The following is a 24,193-nucleotide window of genomic DNA, read 5'->3' as shown; positions in this document are numbered from 1 at the left end:
AGGTTAGAAGTAACCTTATGAATGATAAATGACTAGCCACAGTACAGATGAGGGAAAACAAAGTTTATATAGTTTATATGAAATAACCCACCCAGTATAAATGCTTCCTTAAGAAAAAGGACTAAATGACTTCAACCCACTTGAGTCTCAGTTGATTCAGTCTCAGTGGTGAGTCTGGTAGTCTCAGACTGGCAATGCTTCATCATTTTCAGCATAGGTAGGCTTAGCTGCACTGCCTGAGATTAAACCCTGTGACAATACCTATCCATGAAGTGCTCCCATTAAGGCCTGTAGATGTTCTGAACACTGAGTAATCTGAAGACTGGCTCATAATCTTTGTAGATGACTTGAATAAGTTTAGATTTATGTGGGTTCAAACTCATTGGAACTGGCAAAAGTTGCAAAACTATAAGTCAAACCACATGTAATACCAGACCAATCTGGTGTCCATGCCATCATGTGCATGTGTGAGTATAAGATGGAGTTCAGTAGTCTGATTTACTAGATCATGTTCCTTGCTATTAAAAATATTTGGATGGCTACTGTGTTTTTTACTAAAAAGATCAGTAAAACTAAACTTACACCAATACACATACAGTATATATGGATAGTTTTCAAATGATACCCAAATTCTGCTCAATTGTAAGTTTACATGCCTGCTGATATAAAACTCTGTTTTCCTGTACTCCCTGTAATCCTACATATTAATTAGTATAGTTAATTTAAAGCTGGCTACTCTGGAAATCTCTGTGCTCTCAGTTTGAGAATTTGGTGTGTCTGCTCCATCAGCTAAAGTTTCCACGTTTTGAGGTACTCCTCATCCCCCCCCAAATGTGGCTGTACTGCCGAAGAAGAGGGAAAAATAGCCCTAAAGAGTACATTTGGTAGGTCCTTTCCCATTGGCCACTACTTAATAGGAGACCTGCCTGGAGCAGTCATCATGACAAATACCAGCAGCTGCTTTGGTATGATAGGAGCCTAATGAACAAGGGGGGTTTGTGGAGAGGGGGGCTGCTGGTTCACCAGAGGATGAAATTTTGATGAACAGCTAATTTCAGCTCTAATTAGTAGCAATACACAGATAAGTGAGCTTTTCAGTAGGTAAGAGAGGGAACTGTGTTGACTACTACAAACCATTTTGAAGGGAAAAAAAAGTACTTACAGAGCCATAGACTTTTCCTTTTTTGTTCATGGCTAAATAATAGTTGCTTTTAATGGACTTAACTGCCACAACTCCAATTTCCACAGATGTTATCTCCAATATGCCTAAAAAATAAAAATTGAGATATTTAATCACTTCATTAAAGGATTTTTTCACCATAGAAAAAGAGCAATAAACCTGAAAAATACTAAACTTCTAATAAACTGACCAAAAAACTTTAGCAACATTCTTCTGCAAAACATTGCAAGAATATACACAAACATTGTTTCAATTAACATGTTTCCCTTGCTAACCCTGCATTTTAAACCCCATAAATACTGAAACAGCTCCATTCTTCTTAGCATAGATTTTACTAAAATTTATCAGAAGAGACATCTGAACCACAGCATTAAATTAAATCTATAGCATATGTCAATAGAATGTTAGATTTACCCCAGTCTTCAAAACCAGTGGTAAACTATTTATTCCTTGTAGGACATTTAGATAAACTAAATCTCTTGGCTGTGTTGTACTGATAAATTCATTTTTGGCAAGTGTGTTGACATTTTGGGATTTAGTAAGACTAACCCTAACGGCCACATTATCTTTGTCTTTCAGATATCAGAAACATTTTGCTCTGTTTGTAATAAATATGATTAAGTTTTTTTCTTTAAAACAAACTCTTTCTGGGATACTGGATGGCTCAAGGGGCCAGTAATGGGAGACAGAGCTTTTCATCTCTGTATTTTCAGTCCGAGTGCATACTGCTTTGGGAGCAGTGGAAGTCACGACCACTTATATAGTGACTTTAGAGATCCCTTTTCAGTTATTAGTAGAGTAACTGGATGGCTATGTTGTTTGGGCACCATATTTTAATCTAGGATAAATACAGCTCCAACCAAATAACTTCTAAAATGGTTTATCCAGATAGGATGCCTGGCTCTAACTTTTCTCCTGATGTTAAAGTTGTAGTAGTCAAAACAATAGCCCATCTAACCCAGTGGTCACACAGTTGCTACCACTGGAGAAATTACAAGAGAGGTAGAACTTGTGAAAAATTTTAGAGAAAAACACCCTAGACCAGGCCAGCAAATAATATGAGGAACAGATCAGCTGGAACAGTGATAAATTGCCAACAACTTAAAAAAAAAAAAAAAAAAGGTACCCATGCTAATTTACTTCCAAATATGTGCTATGCCTTTTGTCTTCCTTGATTTTCTGCAGGAGCATTCAATCATGCCCTAAAGTATTTGTGGTCAAAATCAAGCACAGTTAAGTGGAGTGCCTTAAGTTAAGTAGATTACAAGCTATTGGAGGGTGACAATGTGGTGTGAACACTATCACAGCACCCCCTTCTTTTTGTGTGACTGGCATGTTTTTTCCCTTTTCCATGCTAAAAAATGATGAGAAGAATTCAGTCAATTCCTTCTACATAACATTAATTGCTGTAATCCCAACTGTGACACTAGTAAAACTAGGCTGAGTCCCTCTCTAACAYAATAGCAACCAAAAAAATCTGATACTGGCATTACATGGAGCATTATTAATTGTTTTATGTGGAAATGGATTAAACGGAGTTATATTTTGTCATATTATCCCTGTAACAATAATGCTATATTAGACCAATTCAATTGAATAATACACTTGTGAAATTTTTGACTGTCGCTGAAGTAGAACATAATGATATGAAACTGTTGCTGAATTAACCCTTTTTGTATGTCTTGCACTTGAATGATCTTGATATACTGCTTTTCAATACAATACCTAAGTCAACGCAACATAAGTATTTGTATAATTCGTGAAAATACAGCAGACTTTTCTGATATACTTTGGTCACAATCTCACACTCCATTATATCCTTAACAGGCCAGCTGAGAGGAGGTCRTGAGGAGAAGTGTTATTGCATTTACATTATATACCGCAGGAATTAGTCTGGTTATAACCAGTTGTGCTGTTTTACTGGAGCCAAATGTAGCTGAATTCTTCAGAACTATTATCAGTTTGATCTCATCACCAATGATCATGGATATATTTTCACTGTTTCCTGTATTTGGAATTGTAGTTGAAAAACGTTACATAACTTTCAGAGATAAGTATGCAAATTCTAACCTCTGCAGTCTTTTGGGGGAGAGGGGGATTTCAATTGATGTTTTTATTTCAAATGAATGTAATACTCTTGATCTATTACCCCTTGGGTGCAAGGGATCTAATCTGGTACTTATCTACCCTGCTGCTATCTATAAACCCCGAGACTTTACTGGAGTTACATGCTTGTTACAAGCACCAAACTAGCTTTTGTCTAGATTGCAAATTATTTGGCATTATTTATAGATTTCACTCTGGAGGAGATTCGCTCATGAGTTTGACAGAAATCTAGTGAAGGCAATGGGAATCTTTTTACTGGTGTCAGTGATGCAGGCACAAATTCCAGAGTTTAGAATGAGAGCACCAACTCATTTGACATGGATCTACAAGCAGAAGTCATAACGTCTTTCCAGAACTTTGAACCAGACTGGATTTAAATCAAGTGTCTTTGATGTAAGGGTGAAAATATGTTTCCCTTACTCTTGAGTCATTAAATTCGCCACGAAAATATAGAAAATAAATTGAGGCCTACACTAAGAAGCTCAAAACTGTAAATAGTGTTTTCACCATCTAATGAAACTGACTTCTTCGAGGGCAGAAGAAATTATCCTGTATTTACCTAAAGTTTATGTAGTAGAGCCATGGGCCATGATTGGACTTACTGCTGCAATAAGAATAATAGATAATTTCCATGGGCTCTGAGGATAAGACTCTAAATTAAAGTACTTTCATATTCTTCAAGTGCTATAGGCTTGAAGATAAAGGCTTATACATAATCACAGACCATACATCTGAAAGGATGCCAGGAGATCATSAAGTCTACTCCACTGCCTGAGTTAGGGTAACTATTCTTGACAGATAGTTGTTCTTAGGGACTTTCAAAAATTGAGATTCTACAACCTCCCAGGTACCCTATTCCACTATCTACCATAGAAAGATTTTCCTAACATCTAAGCTAAATGGACTTGCTGTAATTTTGAGCCCCTTAACTCTTGTTTTAACCATAACTGACATGACAAAGAGATTATTTTTCTCTGCAGAAACCTTTTACATGGTCAAGAACTATTATCACATGTACCTACCAACTTTTTCTCTTTAAATAAACCCAGTTTTTCAAAGCTTTCCTTAAAGCTTTCAGATTTTCTAGGCTTTTGAACACTCCTGTTCTTTGTCCCCGCAACATGGCCATAATACTCTTATCAAAGCCTTATCAGTGTTGAAACAGGAAGGAACATTTCATATTTCCTACAGATGATATATGCATACTCATACATTTATGCATAGACTTATGAATATTTCATTTCTTCACAATAATGGGATAATATTGATTTGTGATCCATCACCCTGGGATGCTTGAAAGAAATGTAAGCAACCATTCCTCATCCTCTATTTGTGAAGTTGATTACTCCTAGTTAAATTTCATACTCTGCACATGCTCCAGCTGAGTGTCCTCTTATTTTTTTTTAAAATCATTTCACTAATTTGTCAAGGTGAATTTGATCTCTTATTCAGTCTTCAAAATACTTGCAACTATTCCAAGTTTGATATTGTCTGCAACTTTTATAACCATACTTTCTATTTTTTCGTCCAAGTTAATAGAGAATTATTCATTAGAAGATACCTCAGAGACCTTTGCGAAACTTGATGCCTCTGTTCAATTGGCAGCAAAAAACTGATAATTCCTGCATATGGCTTTCCATACTGTAGCATTTTCACTTGGATTTTGCTTGCTTATCTTGGTTAAGAGAATATCATTAGAGAAATTAGTTTCAAAAATCTTCCCAAAATCTATGATATCTGCTGCTTCTCTCTTATCCATGAAGATTTTTATCCCGTTGCAGATGAAAATAAGGTTGGTGTGCTATTCCTTATCTTTGATAAATTCATCCGGTTGCTAATTTCCTAGGCAGGTGCTTATAAACATATTTAAAAATTACTTTTCCCATATTTTTTCCAAAAATTCAAGACAGACTGACTTGTCTCTAGTTCTTTGTTTTTCCCCTTTTTAAAGATAGGCATTACATTTACTGCTTCCTCAGTCACCTGAGGAGTCATGCTTTCCTCAAATTTTCAGAATGAATCTCTAGAGACTTGGTCAACCCACTCTGTACTGAGACTAAATTTTATCAGGTAAAAAAAGGTAAATCATCCAACTAATTTTCATCTTGTTCTTTTTCTATTCTACGTTAGCTCCTCTTTGGAGCTTGTGTTACTTCTCTCTGAAGAATGAAGCATAAAAGACATGTCAAACTTTGTCTCTCTCAGCATCACCTGTTTCTTTCCTTCTTTTGAGTATCGACCACTTTGTCCTTGCTCTTCTGTTTACATTAATGTACTGATAAAATGCTATCTTGTATTTTCCTTGTATGTGATTTTATGCCATGGCTTGAGCTCTGGCATTTTAATGGCTTAAGATTCATCAATTCAACAAAATGTGTAAAGAAAATAATTTCCAAGGAATAATTTGACTTGTAATTAGGCTTGATAATGAGCAGTACAAAAAATTAATATTCTGCAGTGGGGAAATTCTCATTAGTAGTTGTTCTTTTCTGGTTCCATGTTCTTTAGAAACTTGGAGAGGATAATAAAATAATAATAAAAAACCAAAAAGACTGTGGCATCCATTATGGTTTTAAAACTGATAGCACACTATTATTTTACAGTCATAACTCTGTAAACTTCAACAATTACAGCTAATCCTCTTTGACCACATCCACTGTATAAGCATGTTTTTCAATACCCAAGCCATTTCCAACTCATTATAATTAGAAACATTTTAAATATCAACTTGAGATGTGCCCTGTAGCCATGCATGTGTTCTCTTTACAGGTCCCAAAGGCTAGAAACATATTCCCCATAGAAACCAAATATATTTAACTTAAATAAACTGTATTTTTATAGTTTATAAAAGTGATCATTATGTAAATGACAAGGCAACAGAAAACTGACTGGCTGTCTTGCTTCACACAGAGGGACTGTAAAAAATAAATGTAAAAAATTGCTCTTACATAATTCTGTACGCTATTTCCAAATGTCTTAGGTTGTTATACATATGATGGTAATCTGAAGCAAATAAATTTACAGAAAATCCTGGAACTTGTGTGAAATTATGTCAAGCAATTTTTTAGAAAACAGACAACTTGACAGAGTATCAGATATTTTATCAAGACACTRCTGCAATGGATCCAAACATGCCCTGCAATAAGAACCACTTGATGCTGGGACCAAATTCAACTTCTTTGCATTGTGAGACAGCGACCCATTCTTCTGTAGCTGTCATTTGTATAATGAGTTACTAGAATGCACTTTAAATGTCTGAAACCCTAGACTTAATGTAGAGGAACAGGACCACTTCCCATCTTCCTCCTCCATTCTGAGCCTTCTGCTTTCAGAGATGATCCCATAGACGTGGCAATCCCTCCCTCCCTTGCCTTTTCTTCTGCCTGCAGAAATGCTGCAGATGAGGCGTGAGTTCAGTTGGATGGAATATGATGATGACTGAGAGCTTCTGAAACTTTTCCCAAATGGTGACAAGAAGCTGCTGGGCCTGCAAAGGCAGCTGCTACCCTTAGATAATTGGAGAAGGAGAATTTAGGTAACATTCTTCCAAGCTAAGTTTTCAGAACTTTGATTTTTTTACCCTCTAGTGAGCTTCTTTGGAGGGGTTCCTTTGACTGCTAGCAGCTTGGGTCAAATACAGTTGGTGATAACACATAACATTACGGATCTGATAGTTCAAAAAGCTGCTCTTAATAGATGGCTTAAAAAGGGGGTGGTCTGACGAAGTGAGAAGATGATTGGTTGGATATTGTCATGAAAGGGAAGAAAGAAGTACTAAGGAATATGATGCCACCGAGTCTGTTGCCTCTCTGCTTCATCATTTACATCTCTACAAAGCAAGTCAAAAACATCCTGAAACTGGAAGGAATACTGCTATTCCGCTTTTTAATTTGTTTTGCCTAAAAATTGCTGACAAGATAGAGGAAGGTGGTGGTGTAGAAGACAGAACAAACATAGGAAACTGAAACTGAGGTGAGGAAGACTTGCCTTTTGGAAGCATTTTTAATAAATCAAAGCAGTTTCACTGATCTATAGTCTTATTGATTTTGAGGTAGTCTTTGTAAGGCAACTTAAGACACAGATCTCACAACAAAATTTTTTCCCTACTTCCAGACATCCAGTAAAGCCCATGATGCCCTAATTATGGACAGATATCCCAAATAAGAACCATCCTGAACCACAACCTGAGCTTTGACTTAAATTTAAAGCTTTATGTAAAGTTGAAATCTGTTCAGTGCTTTTTATTTTCATTATTATTTAATATTTGCCCAGACCTCCACCCTTTCTGCTCTAAATCAGAAGTGAAAGTACTGGACTAACACAAACAAAGCTGTTAATGTGTCATATTTAGATCAACTATGTCCAAAACATGAATGTCCCATGAGCTTTCCAGTCCAATTCCCACATCTGATGCATTTGGATAAGCCTGAGATAAGTATCCAAACTTCTGGAAGGCTGTGGGAACAGGACCTCTGAGCCTTCCTGCATTAGTACAGTATCAACACAAGAAATTTACATGGGGCATAAAGACCATATAAAAGACTAAATTATTAGATCCCTTTCTCAAACCCATGGAGGGAGTAAAGGGAAATAAGCYGCTTCTCTTTTCCTTATCTCTTGCTTTTATGACTTCAGTTTTAGAGCAGAGCAAGGACCACTCAACCAACACTCCTCGGCAGACAAAGTACATGGAAAGGTGGCAGCAGTACTATACATGAGAGGAGATAACCTTATTAGTGATGCAATGGCCAGAGTAGTGGGTTAGCAAAGGAGGAGTTTAAGTACAGAAACGGTAGGAAGCAATTTAGGCTACTGTACATCCTAACATGTAACTGAAGCAGTTAATTCAGGAGCACAGCTAGCCTACATTTTCCCTCTAGTCAGTGGAGAGAGACAGACATCTCCATACAACAGTTTTGAACACCACCAGTACTTCTTTCAAATACCCAAAGTTAGGTGGGATAATCTTATGCAGGGAGCGACTCTGAGGACACGTCTATACTCTCAGTTGAGTTCAAAACTGTCTTCAAAGACAGACTTGTCCATCATTTGCATCACTCACATGTAAGCATTTTTTCAGATTTAGCCTAAGCGCTGGAACTCCCTTGAAGGAGAGAATAAATACATTTATTTCCTTCACATGGATTTAATTCATGCACTGGAGATGGGATGGCCACAGATAGAGCCAACTGTACCTAGTTCTGTTAATCAGAGCTCAGCTTTCTTGAGCTCCATGATTTGAGCCAAGATATGAAGGGGTACAGTTAGCTATATGAATGTTGATGGAAAATATAAGGATCTGAAAATCTCAGCATGCCTTATCCCAACATTGCAGGATTAGGTGCCTTGTGGAAAAGACACAGTGAGAGTGTCAGAATTCATTATGTGAATTTTTATTGGGATAGAGGAGTTATAACTGACAATTTATACTGAACTAAGGCATGGTAGCCATTCACGTGCCAAAAGTGAAAAAGGAAACCAAACAACCACCTCACACCTGGTATATATAATTAAATACAGGGTTTTAGTTACCTGATTTGTTAGCTCTGGTGACAAAGATGGCTTAAGGAGTTTCAGCCTTCCCTCCCTTCCCCTAGATACTTATTCTGTGCTGTCTCTGTGCTGAAGTTCACCAACCCTTCAAATATAACTGTTTGTGGAGCAGCACTATAAACAAAATCATTGGAATGATCTGGCTTGGAAATAACTCTCAATAGAAAACAAATCAACCTAAAATCCGAAGGACTAAACAATCCAAGTTTTTGCAGTCATTCCTAGTAGTATATGTTTTCTAGACCTTCTATTGCTCTCTTTATGGACTATTTCCARTTGGCTAATTTTTTTGAAGTGAGGTGCCCAAGACTGGACCGGTATTCTAACTAAGGCCTGATGGGTACTGAATAGAGCAGAAAGATTACTTCATGTGTTTATAAGGAAACTTGGATCCCAGTCCAAATCCTAATCGAAACTTGGCAGCTCATATATATTTCCATTTAGCAGACAGGACCATGCATTCAGGGTTTCTGACAAATCTTAATTTTCTAGGTCTCCACAGAAATACACAGGAGAGTATAGAGCTTATAAGAGATCAGTAGAGCTCAGTAAATTTTTCCAGAGGTGTATGGAGCTACCTGTTTGTAACCTGGGTGGAATCCTGAGTTGTCTTTCACATTCATGATCATTATGTTCACCCCCTGCAATTTATCATTTGTATGAGTTTCAAAATGAATACGAGAGCAAATTGAAAATAACTGGCTGGAGTTRAGGCTGTGCCATTTATTGCCTATCCTAACACACAATGAAAGGATAACACATAGGCAGTAGCACTGCAGAATAAACAGTCAAAGGGCATGGGGACTGCTAGGAGAAGTACCTGTCCATCATCTGCAATCTCAGGAAAGACAGGCCTTCACTGCTGCGACGGGGCAGTCTGGAGGACTATAGGGTTGTCAGAAGTTCCTGGCAGATGTGGTATATACATTTGCAAATGAGGCCCAAATTAGAATTAAGTGGAGTCAATTGCCAAAGAGGCACTAACAGGTATGAGCAGACTGAAGGGAGCTTCAGTGCTACAGTAGTCAGAGTATGTACAAACAGGTGAAAAAAAGCATCCTTATGGGATGATGTATGGAAGTTATATGACTTATGAAACTCAGTGTGCTGCAGATAGCCTCTGCTGCTTGTCTCTCAACAGTCTTTATCCAAATGACAGGTCTGTTGTCTCCTGCAAATATCTGACACATACTGTAGCTGTTGTCCTGGCTAGGGCTGCTCAACTGCATGTCAAAATGGGACAAGAGTTTCATTCAGCAGTTCTGTTTAATTTTGGGCCTCATTTATTCTTATGATGAAGACTTATTCTTATCTCAACTTGAGTCCCTATTCTGTAAAACAACAGGACTGCAAAAATACAGTCGCTCATTTGCTAGTCTCAAATACTTGTCATATTGTGGAAGGTGGGAGTCAGGGGGAGACTCACTGCGCCACAAAGCCGGGAATGTGCACTGCGCTGCCTGTGCCAGCTAGGTCCTTTGGTAAAGCTGTGTGAGCAAAAGACCTAGGCAAAGGCTGCAGACTGAAACAGGGACTGCCACTGCAGGCAGAGCACATCTGTTTTATCTGCCAGTAACTCACTCTAGGTATAAGGGCCAGTATGCTTTCAGATTTGTTTGTTAAAGAAAACTAAATTCCCCACCTGTTCAAAATAGATTTCAAAATTTTAAGTAAAATGTTCTTATGTCATAATTTAATTACTTAACAAAAGTTGGAAGGTTTGAAACAGATTTTGAAAACATCAAGATAAAAAGTTTTCAGTTAAAAACCCTCCTCTTGTGCCAATTAATGGCAACTAGTGATAGATAAACTCCAGACTGGAAACTGACAAGTAATGCAGGAGAAACGAATCACGAAATCATAGATATAAAAAGCCAAGATTTCCAGATATTATCTAGTCTTGTACATAGGATACCTAGACTAGGTACAGTTCCTGGCACTATCCTGCTACTACTGTTTTTCTCTGGAAAGGGTGTGAAATTATTTTCCATGCAATCAGAAACTTGCCAAATACACTGTCCACCACATCAATTAATTGTTGGTTCTAATGGTTTTTGTCTGTCTTTGCCTCACACAGGAAAAAGGAATCCATGGTATTTTAAAATATGGGATCCACATGTTTATAATGCAGACTAACTACCACTGGACAGCTATAAGGACCACTCTTCTTCACATAATTATCCTAGCTGGCAGTTACTCATCAGCACTTGCAGCATTTTTCTTCTACAATGGCACAACTATTCCCACTATTGCTCAGTCATAACAATTTTTTTTAAGGAAACTTCATAATGATTGTGGGCACAGAATGAATATTTCTGAAGTGTAGATTAAGGCAGCTTTACAGTAAGGGTACTCAATATTAAGAAAATGACTGCAAACAGTATTTCTGTTATTTATCCTTTGTAGCGTTCTCCCCCACCCTCCAAATGCCCATTTTCTTGACTAACCTGGATGTGATCAAATAAAAGGCAGATGTTTTTGATTCTGATACTCCTTTATTTACATTGTTTGGGACAATGTTGTATATGATTTAAGATGACCAGTCATAGATTGTGAGTAGTTAATAACCCTGGTGGGTGCCTTGCAAACAAACTACTGTCTAAACTTTTTCAGACAAAATATTTATTGAAAGAGACAATTAATATTGGCACTTGTTATTGGATAATCTTGGAGTAAATAAAAAGACAAAGTGAGTGGAGTAAGAAATTCTTTGTGAGTTGTTACTACATAAAGATGTTAAGGCCAACAGTTTAGTAACTGGAAAGAAAAAGATGACCTCTGATTATCAGTTCATCTCTTTCCCCTTCATTCCTTTTTTTCTCCACCACAAATAATTCTATGTATTATTTAATTCATTCTATGTTATAATCTATCAAAAAGAAACCATTCAATAACTGCATGTATTATTCTTGTTATACTGTCATGTGATCAGCTTCTCATTTTTTTAATTCTAGATTTGTACTTTGTCATACATATCATGTATGCTTTCTTCATCATCAAAGGTATGCAGAAACACTAAAGCAAGTAACAAGGTCTGTACTCTTGCACACAGATGTAAACTATTGCCTGCTATAGTGTGAGCACCTGATGTATGTCTTTCACAGTGTTTTCATCTTTAATACTTGACTGTCTCCTAACCTGGCTGGACCTGGTATCTTCAGTTTTCTATTACAAACAGTTTTTTTTAAACTCTGATGAGCAGTGATAAGTGCTGTCTTCTTAAACATTCATTCAACACCTCATCAAAAAGCAGGATGACAAAATCGTCAATCTTGCACAGAAACTTAAAAGGCTGATCTGCAGAGCACAATCACTTCACACCCTTCTGCTTTCATTATCCCCAAGTCTCCTTCTTTATTGTTTCCCATCTTGCCTGCTAACACCCTCAGATAGCAGCTAACAAGCATGTTTTGCACACAGGATTATATGATCTAATTGCACATGCTTGTGCCTCATGTGTTGTCCTTTTATTACAAACTCTGATTCCCTAGTCTGGGTTCCTGAAGTCTTTTCTTTTTTCTCCCTTTGCTTGAAATATATGATCCTTTTGCACAATACTCACAAAACTATGCTTGGGACACAGTTAAAGGACAATATGACAAAGAAGGTTTCATACATTCTTTCCACCTTTTCTACTCAATCTTCCATATTTAAAATGGGGCTTCTGCTCACTGAAGTCCAACAGCAAGAAATCCTAATCAACCAACCAAACCTAGTCAACCACTTCAACTTAAAGTGAGTGTAATCTCTGTTGTGATCCCAGCAGAAGCCTTGTTAGGGAATATGCAGAGGGCTGGCTTGTATAGAACCTTCTCTCTTCTCTATCTACTTTTATGTCAAAATCAGTGATACCTTCACTTAGGCTACTGTCCAACACTGCACAAGGCATCTGTCCCCAAGGCCGGTTGGTGAAAACTGGCTTACARTCATATTCACACCTTGTAGGATGGGCTGGTGCATCCATACCTAGCTCTCGGTTCGATTTTCTTCTGATTATTATCCCTACAGACTTTACCCCTCATTTTTCAGTTCTAAGTGTCTGACACATTGCAAAGACTGTGTGGCAGCCCACCAGTGTGCTGTCTGTATAGTCTCATGCCAAGGGCACAGGGACATCCTCTTGTAGGGCATGGCATGAAGGTGTGTAAGGCAAAAGAACCAATCCTGGCTTGCCCTTTGCAGTGCCTCCCAGGAGTGGTGTCTGGAGTGAACTATCCCCAGAATTTTGTGGAGGTTTCATCTCAGAAGGAAATAGATTGTGCCAAAAGAAGCTAAGAGTGAACTAACATATGTGCAGTGTGAATGATCAGCAGTGCGGGATCCAAAAGTCATTTGACAGTGCAGAYTTAGCCTTAGACAACTATGGAGTTGAGTGGTTGAAGAACAGAGCTGTCATGTTTCTGTCTGGGATTTTGCATGTTGAGACAGACAGTTGACATGTTTGCATGTTGAGACTCCTGAGAAATTTCAGAGCTACAGTGCATGTGCTGCACATGCAGTCTGTGCACATACAATAAATTTAAAACTTTCTATGCACAGTGACTTACTGCTTGTGTATGAACCAACTCTGTAACTATATCAGCTTTATGCTACCCATGTTGTGTAGCTGATGTACAGATGGCAATAAATAAACAAATAACAGGTTAAAAATAGGGAACAAAAGTAATTTCTCAGGAAAGTAATCAATATAGTTCTGGAGGTGTCTGCGTTCAACATATCCATTAATGATCCACATAAATGGGTAAATACTGACATGACAAAGCCTGCTGATTATACTAAACGATTCAGGGCAGTAAATCTGAAAGGGAACTGGGAAGAACTGCAGAAGAATCTCAGGATACCAGCTGACAGGGCAGTAAAATACTAGATGAAATTCAATGTAGATGAATGTGAAGTGATGCATACGGGGAAGAGTAATGTTAATTTTATAAACATGGAATGGCCTATGGCCTAGCTATCCCTTCTCGGTCTTATAATAAATAGTCCTATGAAAACTTCAGGCCACTACTAAGCAGTGGTTAAAAAAGCAATATGAAAGTTATGAATGTACAGGAAAGGAAAAATATTTAAATCCATCTGTGCTTGCACTTTGAACACCATGTGCTGCCCTAGTCTCTCATATCAAAAAGGACAGAGTAGAACTGGAAAAGCTTCAGGAAAGGGCAATGTGCCTGATCAAAAATAAGGAATAGCTATATTTTGAGGAATGAGTAAAATCGACAGCTTTTCAGGGTGGAACAGAAATGACTTGGGGAAGGGAAAATCTATAAAATTGTGGGCAACCTTGAGAAAATGAAGAAGGAACAACTATGCATTGTGTCTCAAGTGAAATTATTGGGCAAGATGTATACAATGAAAGATTTTTTTTCACSTTCTGCTTGTTAGATTGCAGGTGGGATATTGTGGCTATCAGTTTACACAGATTGAAAAGCAACCAGAACAATTAATGCAAAAATATCTTCCTAGGACAAGTAAATAAAGAGATCCCATCATTAGTCTCTGAATTGCATGCTGATGGATGCTAGGAAAGTATAATAGGGAGTTATCACTATATGCTTGTTCYGTTCTCCTCTGTAGGCTTCTGCTACTGCTACTGTAAGAGATGGGAAACCAGAGTAGACAGACCTTTAGCCGGAAGCAGTGGGGCTGCCCTTTAATTCTTAGTTATACATCCTCTCACATAGGGAAATAGGAGAAAGCAGACAAAAAGCCAACATGGCTTTGTCAAGAGCAAATTCTGTCAAATCTAATTTCCTTTTATGACAGTGTAACAGGTCATATGATGAGCCTGTAAGTAGGCTTTTGACAATGTATCACATTATATTTTCATAAATACACTAAGTTCATAGAAAACTGTATTCTAAGTGGGATGGAAACTGGCTAGAAAACTATATTTAGAGAATTATTCTTAACGATTCACTGCCAAAATGGAATGAGGTATTGAGGAAATGCAAATACAGAATGGAGAAGAACGAGATATCTGTTCTGCAGAAAACCCTCTATGGGCTTAATGGACCACAATCTGGGCTTCAGTCAACAGTATGTAAAGCAAACATCATCTTAACACGTCTAAACATGAATATAGCCTGTGAGACACATAAGAAGATCCTTCCATTTCATCCAGTGCTTGGAAGGCCTCAGCTAGGCTCTATGCTCAGTTTTGAGTACTGTATTTCAAGAGGTATCTAAAGAAGAGCAACTAGCATGGCCATAGGTCTAGAAAACAAGGTTTGTAAAGGAAAATTAAATAAATTAGTATTGTTTATCTTAAAAAGAGGTGATCAGGAAGAGAAGGCATATCAGTAACTTTCAAATACTTGAAAAGTAATTGCAAAGAGGAGAGAAATATTCCATACTCCTTGTCCATGCAAGAGAGAATAGAAATAATGGGCTTAACAGCACAAAAGAGTAAGAGAGGGTATTAGGGAAAGATTTTAACAAGGATGGTGAAGGGGACGGACCACATGATATCTTAAGACTTCTTTCAGCCCTATAAAACTGTGGTTCTACATAACTAGAAGTTAATCAAATGCGTCTGAAAATCTTGGACTTGCTGTAGTACAGCACTATTTCATACAGTACTTGCATAGGAAGTCCAACAGTTCCAGAAAAATGTATGGACTTTCAGCCTCTCTGAGAGCTGAACTCCCATCTGTACTTCATACAAGACTTACAAATGTATAGGGCTCCTTTCACAAAGCAGACTCAGAGATAGCAAGTGTTCTACATGACAAACTTGGAACTACTTCTGAAAATATGATTCTCAATGTTCATGYTCCTCTGCCCACCTCTGGTGAATTATTTTCTTTCTCATCATCATTTTTGTGGTCTGCCTCTTCTTCTCTCAAACCAGCATTGTAATCTCCCTCCTCTATCCTTCTGGTAGCCACCAAGAAAACAGCTTGATAGAAAAAGAGTAAGTTGAAACATGCGACTAAGAATCACAGTGGCTGCCTTTAAACTGTCAGTCTATTTATTTACTTTATTCATTTTGCTGTTTTGAAATCTGTGTGTGCCAAGACCACACTCTGGGAACTCCTTGCTGTGTATAAAATAACACAATAATCAACAGTTACAAGATACTGCTAAATCTATTGTCATGCATCTGCACAATCATAATTCACTTCCATGGCACTATAAAGCAATCGGACTGCCTGATCCCACTCAGTCCCACCAGTCATGTTGTCAAGTGTCTATGAAAAAATGAGAGCCCCTGAAGTAAGCAGAGGCTTACTAATCTCTGATTAAAAAAAGGAGAGAGGAGAACTCTGTATCAGCATAGAAATTATATTGCCAATATTTCCTTCTTTACGACAACAAAGCAACACTAATATATTACAGAAACTATTTTCAAGTTATTAGTAATTTTCATGTTCCTTATGTTTCATGTACATACTGAACAACAGCTTGTACTCTGTAGAGCCTTTAGTAAGACAGAGAGGAAGAAATCCTGGTTTGACAGTTTTCTAGTATCAAAATAGAATAGTTCTGATGATACAAGAAATTCTAACAATTTGACCCAAGGATCTCAAAGCTGTCAGTGCCACTACTGCAAATGTCAGCTTACAAGACCCAGTGCACACTGCCCTCAACAAGCACTTGGAGTTTTCTAGATGATCTTAACTTTTGAATATCAGTCTCTGATTTCCATCATAACAATTCCAGTGTGACATATAAAAGAGAGATTCATGACCACATTCCCAAATTGAGGCAGTTCCCAAACACAGTCAAGCAGATTGTAAGATTCCAAGGACTGACCTAGGTTTATCTAAAATCTGTCCTTCCTCCTTAAACTCCATTTCTACAGGATATGTCAGGCCAGTCTGTAATTGACCAGACTGGCACAATTCTCTGCTGGTTCACTGTTAGTTCTTTGAAAATATCTCAAATCCAATGCTCAGAAATAGAAAAATTTCATGAGCAGTATGATCTAATTGATGAAGCCTCATCTCTTCTTCTTAGTTAACAGATGTCATTTGTAGAGGTGGTAAACAGTGCTGTACCATAATATACTGTAAACATCAGTTGATACTTCAGCAATTCCTCATTGTTGTGCTGCTTCTAACCAAATACACAAAACTGAAAATTAACAGAAAGAATTCTTACAGATCTGTGGCCTGTGGTGGATTAAATCTAGCATTTTTCCTAGCACAGGAACTAATAATTTGTCTCTCTTCTGCTTGCTTGCCTATTATCTCATAACTGCCAGAGCTTAGTTTACATGACATCTCCAAGTCATTCATTATCAAACCTGAATGAAAATTTCCAGCAGATGTAAAAGGAGAAGACAACTAGCATGAATGCATAAACCTTGCTTCCTTAAGAAATCTGGCTAAGAAATAACAACTGGGCTAAAGCAAATCCCTGGYGGATTTGTTACAGGACGACTCTGTAATGTCTTCCTACTCAACCCTCATAAAATATTTCTTAGAGTGTACTTTAAAAAAAGACTATTACCTGTTTACTGTTAACATACATACTCCTGAATGCCATTTCCTTTATATACTTACTACATGTATATGAATATATTAGTGTAGAATATGTTTATATACATATTGTAATATATTAGTATACCCTGAAGGAGTGTGATCCTCAATCTGGGAAGGTCAGGTAACAGCCAGTAGGATCATTTTTACAAGCCAGTAAATCTCACTGCTTTAAGGAACTGATAATTTTGCAGTAGTCACTCTGAGTTCAGCTTCAGTGTTTTATCCAGATAGGCCACAAAGTTTATTAAGAACAAACTTTCCTAATTGATCTTAACTGATTTGATATCAATCTCTGATTTCCACCATAATAATTCAAGTGTTGTGGAACATATAAAGGATTTCCAGATCCTTTTTTGATTCATGAAACCATACAATAATTTAGGTTGGAAAAGGCCTTTGGAGGTCATCTGGTCCAAACCCCCTGTTCAACAGGGACAGTTTCAAAGTTCCATTAAGGTGCTCAGTTTCTTCTTTTCGGTGTCTATGTCATCTTTCATGCAGCTATTCCAGAAAAGAGCGAAGTGAATTCCACGACTGAGGATCCTTAGAATCCATCTTCATCAATAATCTCTTCCAAAACTGAATCTGCCATGTGCAAACTGAAACCAGTGGAAATCACAGGATAGAACTGGCATCAGATTCAGAATCTGGTCCTGATTCCACTGTAAATGAATTAGCAGCATTAAGCTTGGAGAAGATCACGGACTTTTGACAAGAAGGTGGCTAATGGGGCACTGTAAAACATATGCAAGAAGACAGTGACAGCTGATTCTGATTTCTCTTCCAACATGTGGATTAGGTTACATCCACACAAGCACTAAGCTTTCATCTCAAACAGTTGTGAAGGTGAAGGCTTCTGGGGGTCTCATTCTCTAATTTTGCCTGACTTAGAATTCACTTAACTTAGACTAACACACATAGGAAGTCAAGTTCTGTTAGCTGTTCCACCTTTCACCTTACCACACATCTGGGAAATATTCAGTTCAAGATCATAACCTTGCATTTTGGCATTAGCTACCTAAAAAAAACATTAAGATATCACCAACAATTTGCCTTTGACTGGGAAAATTAGAAGCATATTTGAGATGTAAACACTGTTGTGGCACTAATATTGCTGGTAATGATTAAAGGCCACTACTTTTACTATAATGGAATAAACCAAAAGTGACAGTCTTAGTCCATGCCCATTTTAAGTTAAAACAAGATAAGGAAATCCCAGTGGGTTATATCATATTATGAAAGAGAGGAAAAGCTGGGAATATTTAGATGAGTATTTTCAATGAGGTCTACAAATGAAAAGCAGTATGTGTAAAGTACTGTAACAAATTTGTGGTTACGCAGCAGAAGTAGGGATAGGACCCAGATCTTCCTGCTGTAACAGGCCCCTCTATCACTTGAACTTAACAAGAATTGTCTTTAACTGTAAACAGGCTAGACCTATGCATACCCTAGAGTCTATGCTGTAGAGGGCAGCATTCATTAACCAATTTATTTCATATTCATTAGCCAATTTCTTAGGTCATCATCACCATCATTATTGTTTTATTTCAAGAAAAAATATTGGAAGTTAGATATTGGTACATATAGGAGTTTAAGGGGGCCTTAAACTTTAAGGAGCTGGGGCTATCCACTTGCAGGAACGGGGAGATTCCAAACTTCCTTTCCCCTTCCACTTTCAAATCAGTCTTTAGATCTCAGATCCAAGGTTGGGCCTATGATAGGAAGAATTTGCTGTTACAGTCATACTGGCAAACCTTACTCACTTCCAGAATTTGAAAATCATTGCTCCTCACAAAAGTGATATACATATCTCCACTTATGTATGAAGGTACTACTAAATGTAGGTAACTCTCTAAAAGGGTAAATATAAAGACAAAGAAGCCATCGGCAAATATCACACCCCAAAAAGGAGGTAGAGGGAGAAGGAGGAACACAACCTGCAAAATCCAAGGGACATGCCATTTTCACAGTCTCCTTCCCAAAGTATACTTATTTTTAAATTGATTTATGGAACTTTTGATAAATTACCAGATTTAACTAGGCAATCAGTACATGCTTTGTTAAACTTTAATATCAAAAGTTAGTGTGTTTGCCATTTCAAGATAAAGTGGGCCCAATTCTGCCATCTTTACCCATCAAGATTCTCCTTCATCCTCACTGTGTTGCTTTGCCTGGATCTACAGAATAAAACAGCGTTATATTGTAAACTGACAAAAAAAAGCAAATCTACAATTAGTTCTAGGTGCATATGGCTAAAATAGTGAATACTGACTAACATTTAAAGTAACCTTGGCATTCATTTCTTTCAAACAACCAGCTGATTGAAATACAGTTTTTTGAACATCTGTGACAATAAAATTCAAAGTGGTACATATGTATGATGTGCAGAAACAAMATGTAAAATTGCATATGTAGGTACTGGAGGTAGGAATTCAAATGCAAGAGAGGAAGAAAAAATACCGCAGTGTAAACTGAGAACAGCTCTTCTGAAATCCTTGGAATCCACTAGTGCTTATGAATACAGACACTTCAGTAACAGCACTTACCAGAACAACTAAAACAATGCTGTAAAGGTTTTGAGGCAGTACAAAGAATTTTAAAAAAGGAACCATGATTTGTCATCTTAGAACAGCTAAGAATCTGAGAAAGCAGCACTGTGTGTGTGATGAATTCCTAAGCAGGCTAGGAGATTGCATTGATTTATCTAAATCATTTGATTTGAATATAACACCTTCAGAGGCTGCCTCTGCAGATAAGGTCAGAATTTCCTTAATTTCCTTTTGCAGACCCTCTCTCTATTCCATCCCACTCGACTCCATGCCCTTCCTTTCTCTGCCTTTTTTCTGATTTTCTTTTCTAAGAAGAGGGACTGCTCTTCCTCAATTACTCTTTCCACTTAGCCTACTTAACACTTTCACTACTTAACAAAACTGTATCTGATCAAAAAACCCCTAAACAAATATGATGTTTATGGCCATCACATTGTTCACAGGAACTGTCTCCTCTTTTGTATTTGTACAGTGCTTAGCATAATGGATTAGCATCAGAGATTTCTAGGTGCTGCCACAATGCAGATAATTGCAGATCATTTTGCTAGAGATTATTGCTTAAGTAAGCTATAAAATTGATACTATTGCAATTTAAATGCTCAGCTAAGCACTAATATTCCAATTCGATACATAGGATAAGTAAAATGCAAAGGATTTATCTCAAAGCCACACTGTTTTGAGAAACAGTACATTGGTGGCAATTCCTGCTGGATAGTTCCTGGGCATTAACCTCTGGACTTCACAGGCTTCCTGCATTCTCCGTTTGCTGTGAGACGCTCTGGAGATCGCTCAGCAGGGTGCTTCAGCCCTGTGGCTTCACTGCTGCTGGTGCTCAGGCTAGCTAGTTTGAAGCTAGTTTGAACAGCTCTGGAACACTGTGGAGAAGAACTACGTTGTCTCTTCTCCAGAATAAATGCCACCCATTCTGTTTGAGTCTTTCTGCTTCTCTGGGCTTAGTCATTCTCCCGCATTATTGTACCCTATCTTTATGAGGTCCACTGGTTTGGGTGACCACTGATCTTTCCATTTTCATTCCTGTGTTACTGTGACTTCAGGTGGTATTTATAAACTGGTATGTGCTTGTAAAGACCTGCCATGTAAAGACATGTCCTTTTACTTAGAAGCAACCCAAAAAACAAATGACTTGGAGGTTCAACAGCAAAATCAAACTGTTAGAAGTCAAATCTTTATCTAAGTTTGAACCTTCAAATATCTACATTCATTTTGTTCATAACATTAAAGTATGCATAGAAAAACACAGAGTTCTTTCATATGTATATTTGTGTATAAATATACCACCATATACATGTACATTACTATATTTGTGATGTAAAAATATAGATGTAACCATGTCAATGTTAGCTACTGAAATACAGTTCATGAAGACTTTTATAAATATTTCACACATAATTTAGAAAAGTAGTCCTAAAATCAGATGTATATACAACTGCCTGTGAAGTCCCTGATATATTTYGCATCAGAAGCCAAATCATTACATAGCTAGCAGATTTTTCATGTTTTCAAATTATTTTGAACACTTATAAAGGACACTAGTTAGTAATGAATATTTCTGATACTCAAAATGACAAAGAAAAAGAAAAGTTACAGCATCACCCATGCAGACGAAATTATAGTGACCTCTTCTAAATACTTCATGTAGTCAAGGGCACAGGGTGAATTTGCTTCTCTTAAAATTTGATATATTTCAGCACAGGCGAGAGGCACCATTCATCTTCCCTTCTCATATTTCTACCCACAAGACAGATGTCAATGTTGTCTAATGGATAGATCTGGTCTAAGCTACTTCCCATCTGGAGGCAGGCCAAACAAAAGAAATAACAGCTAGAACTAGAGGAGGGTGCCTTTTAAAAAGTATTTGAAGCTTTTCACTAATTATGATTATCTTTTCAGCTCAGCTACGTTTATTCAACTTTGAGCAAATAACCATGAAAAAGATGTTTTGTTATTGGTAGAATAGATAACACATATGCTTACATCCATATATCCCTGAAGATACTAATATCTATTTACAATAAGCTAATTAATTAATATTAGGCTCATTAATACAGGTTTGTATCATTCTCCACGCTACAGAAATTTTCTTCATCAGCTATCCCAATGCATGATTTTTCAATAATCTCATCACTAAGCAGAAACATCATCAAGTGACATAAATAGAGAATAAATAATGAAAACTGAATTTGAGAGACTACATTGCTGCTTCAGCACAGGGCTGAAATGTGTTCATGTAGCACGTTCACAGACTTACTGCAGATACATCACAAGTGCATCATCAAAAATTGGTCTGTACATGGACACTTCATTAATAAAAAAGAGATCACAATGAAACATTTGGCTGGCTTTGCTGAAAAGGAATTGTGAAATGTAATTATGAAATGTAGTGTCCGAAAATGGGTGTACGAAATAGCTGGAGTTTATAGTTTTTTCTTCCTGTGAGCCATATTCAGGGCTGGCAAATACAGTGGTGACAGCACTTTTCATAGATGTATGTCTGCTGTAGCTAAGTTTCAAGTTTGCTCTCTTACTTCTTCACTTAAAATATATTCTCTTTAGAGTCTGGAAGTCTTGCCAACACTGGAAACAATCTACTGCCCCAAAAAAGGCTCAGGTCCCTTAAAACATTATGAATAATAAAGATCAGAGCTTAGTGGATATTGCAGAATTAGTAGTAGATATTACAGTACACAAGGACATTTACAGCTCATCATACAACCTTGCCGTTTTCACTGCAGCGATATTTCGTTTTCAGTAGAGTTGGTAAGTGAGAAATGCACAGTGACACTTAGGACTGGCATGAATTTGCAAAGTTCACTTCTGTGCTAGCTCTGCTCCCATTAAAGTTCCCTGCTGAATTTCTTTCAGCCTTTCGCCCCCTACGTTTATAATAGTTTTGTCAGCGTCCATTTATCGAAGGCTTGGCCTTGAAGGACTCACTGCATGTATCAGGCGCTAAGTAACTTTTGAAGGGTGGTTTATAGTCACCCTATTTTGCTCTGCCAGTTTACGGGCTAAGCACACCATCAGTAACAAGAAGCAGATGCCGTTTTTCACTGATATAAGACAGGGACTCCCAGCTCCAGCTCACCTTATTGCCATATCTTGTCTCTGTGCAAGTTCAAAATGCTGTGGACTAAAGATGGGAGCAGCTGCCTCTCAGATACAGCTTTATAAAGAATTTGCTATGTGACATTCAAATATATTCAAGCTACTTGGACATCCATGGCATATACTGTGGATCTTTTAGATATATAAACAGATAGTCTTTTGATTTCAGTGGGTTATACAAAAATCTGAATAAAATATTGGCTTAGAATCATGGAATTTGCTTAAATAATGTTACAGCACTTGCCATTATTAAGAGCATACACCACTTGTCTAGGTTTTATAGGTGGAAACATACAAATCTGTAGCACTTTAACACTGATTATTTTTTAATTAAAACAAACCTAATTTAAATATCTGCTTTATTTTTCATTTCACAAATATTTAATGAGAAAGTTCAGCTGTATGACAACATATACTAAGGCTGACACTAAAATCATGCAAATTAAATGAAGCAGTACATTTGCTAATGCATGCTACTGAATGCTAATGATGTCAAACTACTGAAATAGTAAAGGATATTAATGAAACACCTTGCATCAGAGTTTGAACAGAGAAAATGACTTCATTGTGATTTATTCAACTTATTCATGTCAGCAACTCATTCATTCAAAGCTAAGAAGCATTTGGGATTTTGAAAGAAAGTAACATTTGTAAAAGGAAGAAATCAGTAGTTAAAAATAAGGTGTCATAAGATGAGATCTACTACTTTTAAAAACCTAAAGGGAATGGCAACCAGAAACAATCAGTGCAGTTCACTAACCGCAGACAGTATACTTCTTTTGCTTAATAAATTAGTTCAGACTAAATGCAAAGCATATTTTGACAAATTACTCTCTATGTATCCAACATATTTAATGTAATTTAACTAACAAAACAATGTTAAATTGTTGTTTTTGAATTTTCTTAGTTACATGCTAATTTCTTTCCAAATGTGGCTTGACAAAAGCCATATGTAAATGATTAGCTTGTAAATAACTAACTTATCATCCACCATTTTCTAGCAAAATTGAAGAGGAAAAATTAAGAATTTGAATAATTGTTCATTAAATCATATAACTACACATACAAAAATCTACAGATGCTTTGTGGTTAGCAAAGAAGTGTTAAACAGTACCAAACAGTGAAAATCAACAAAACAGCTAAGAAAATGCAAAATAATTGCTTTTAAATTAATTTTTTCTGTTGGATGC

At 37.1% G+C, this 24,193-nt stretch overlaps 1 protein-coding gene across 1 annotated transcript in view; it reads right to left on the bottom strand.

Moving 5' to 3' along the window:
- FGF10 (fibroblast growth factor 10) overlaps positions 1-24,193 on the bottom strand; it is a 61,621-nt gene that overhangs the window by 3,032 nt on the left and 34,396 nt on the right. The window contains exon 2 of the mRNA XM_026062985.1: positions 1,163-1,266. Within this exon, the coding sequence (XP_025918770.1) occupies positions 1,163-1,266 (104 nt within the window). The remainder of the gene's footprint in view (positions 1-1,162; positions 1,267-24,193) is intronic.

Source organism: Apteryx rowi, unplaced genomic scaffold (assembly GCF_003343035.1).
Source record: "Apteryx rowi isolate R43461 unplaced genomic scaffold, aptRow1 scaffold_197, whole genome shotgun sequence".
Lineage (NCBI taxonomy): Eukaryota > Metazoa > Chordata > Aves > Apterygiformes > Apterygidae > Apteryx > Apteryx rowi.
Note: the sequence above shows the minus strand (reverse complement) of the source record. Positions and strands in the feature narration are given on the sequence as shown.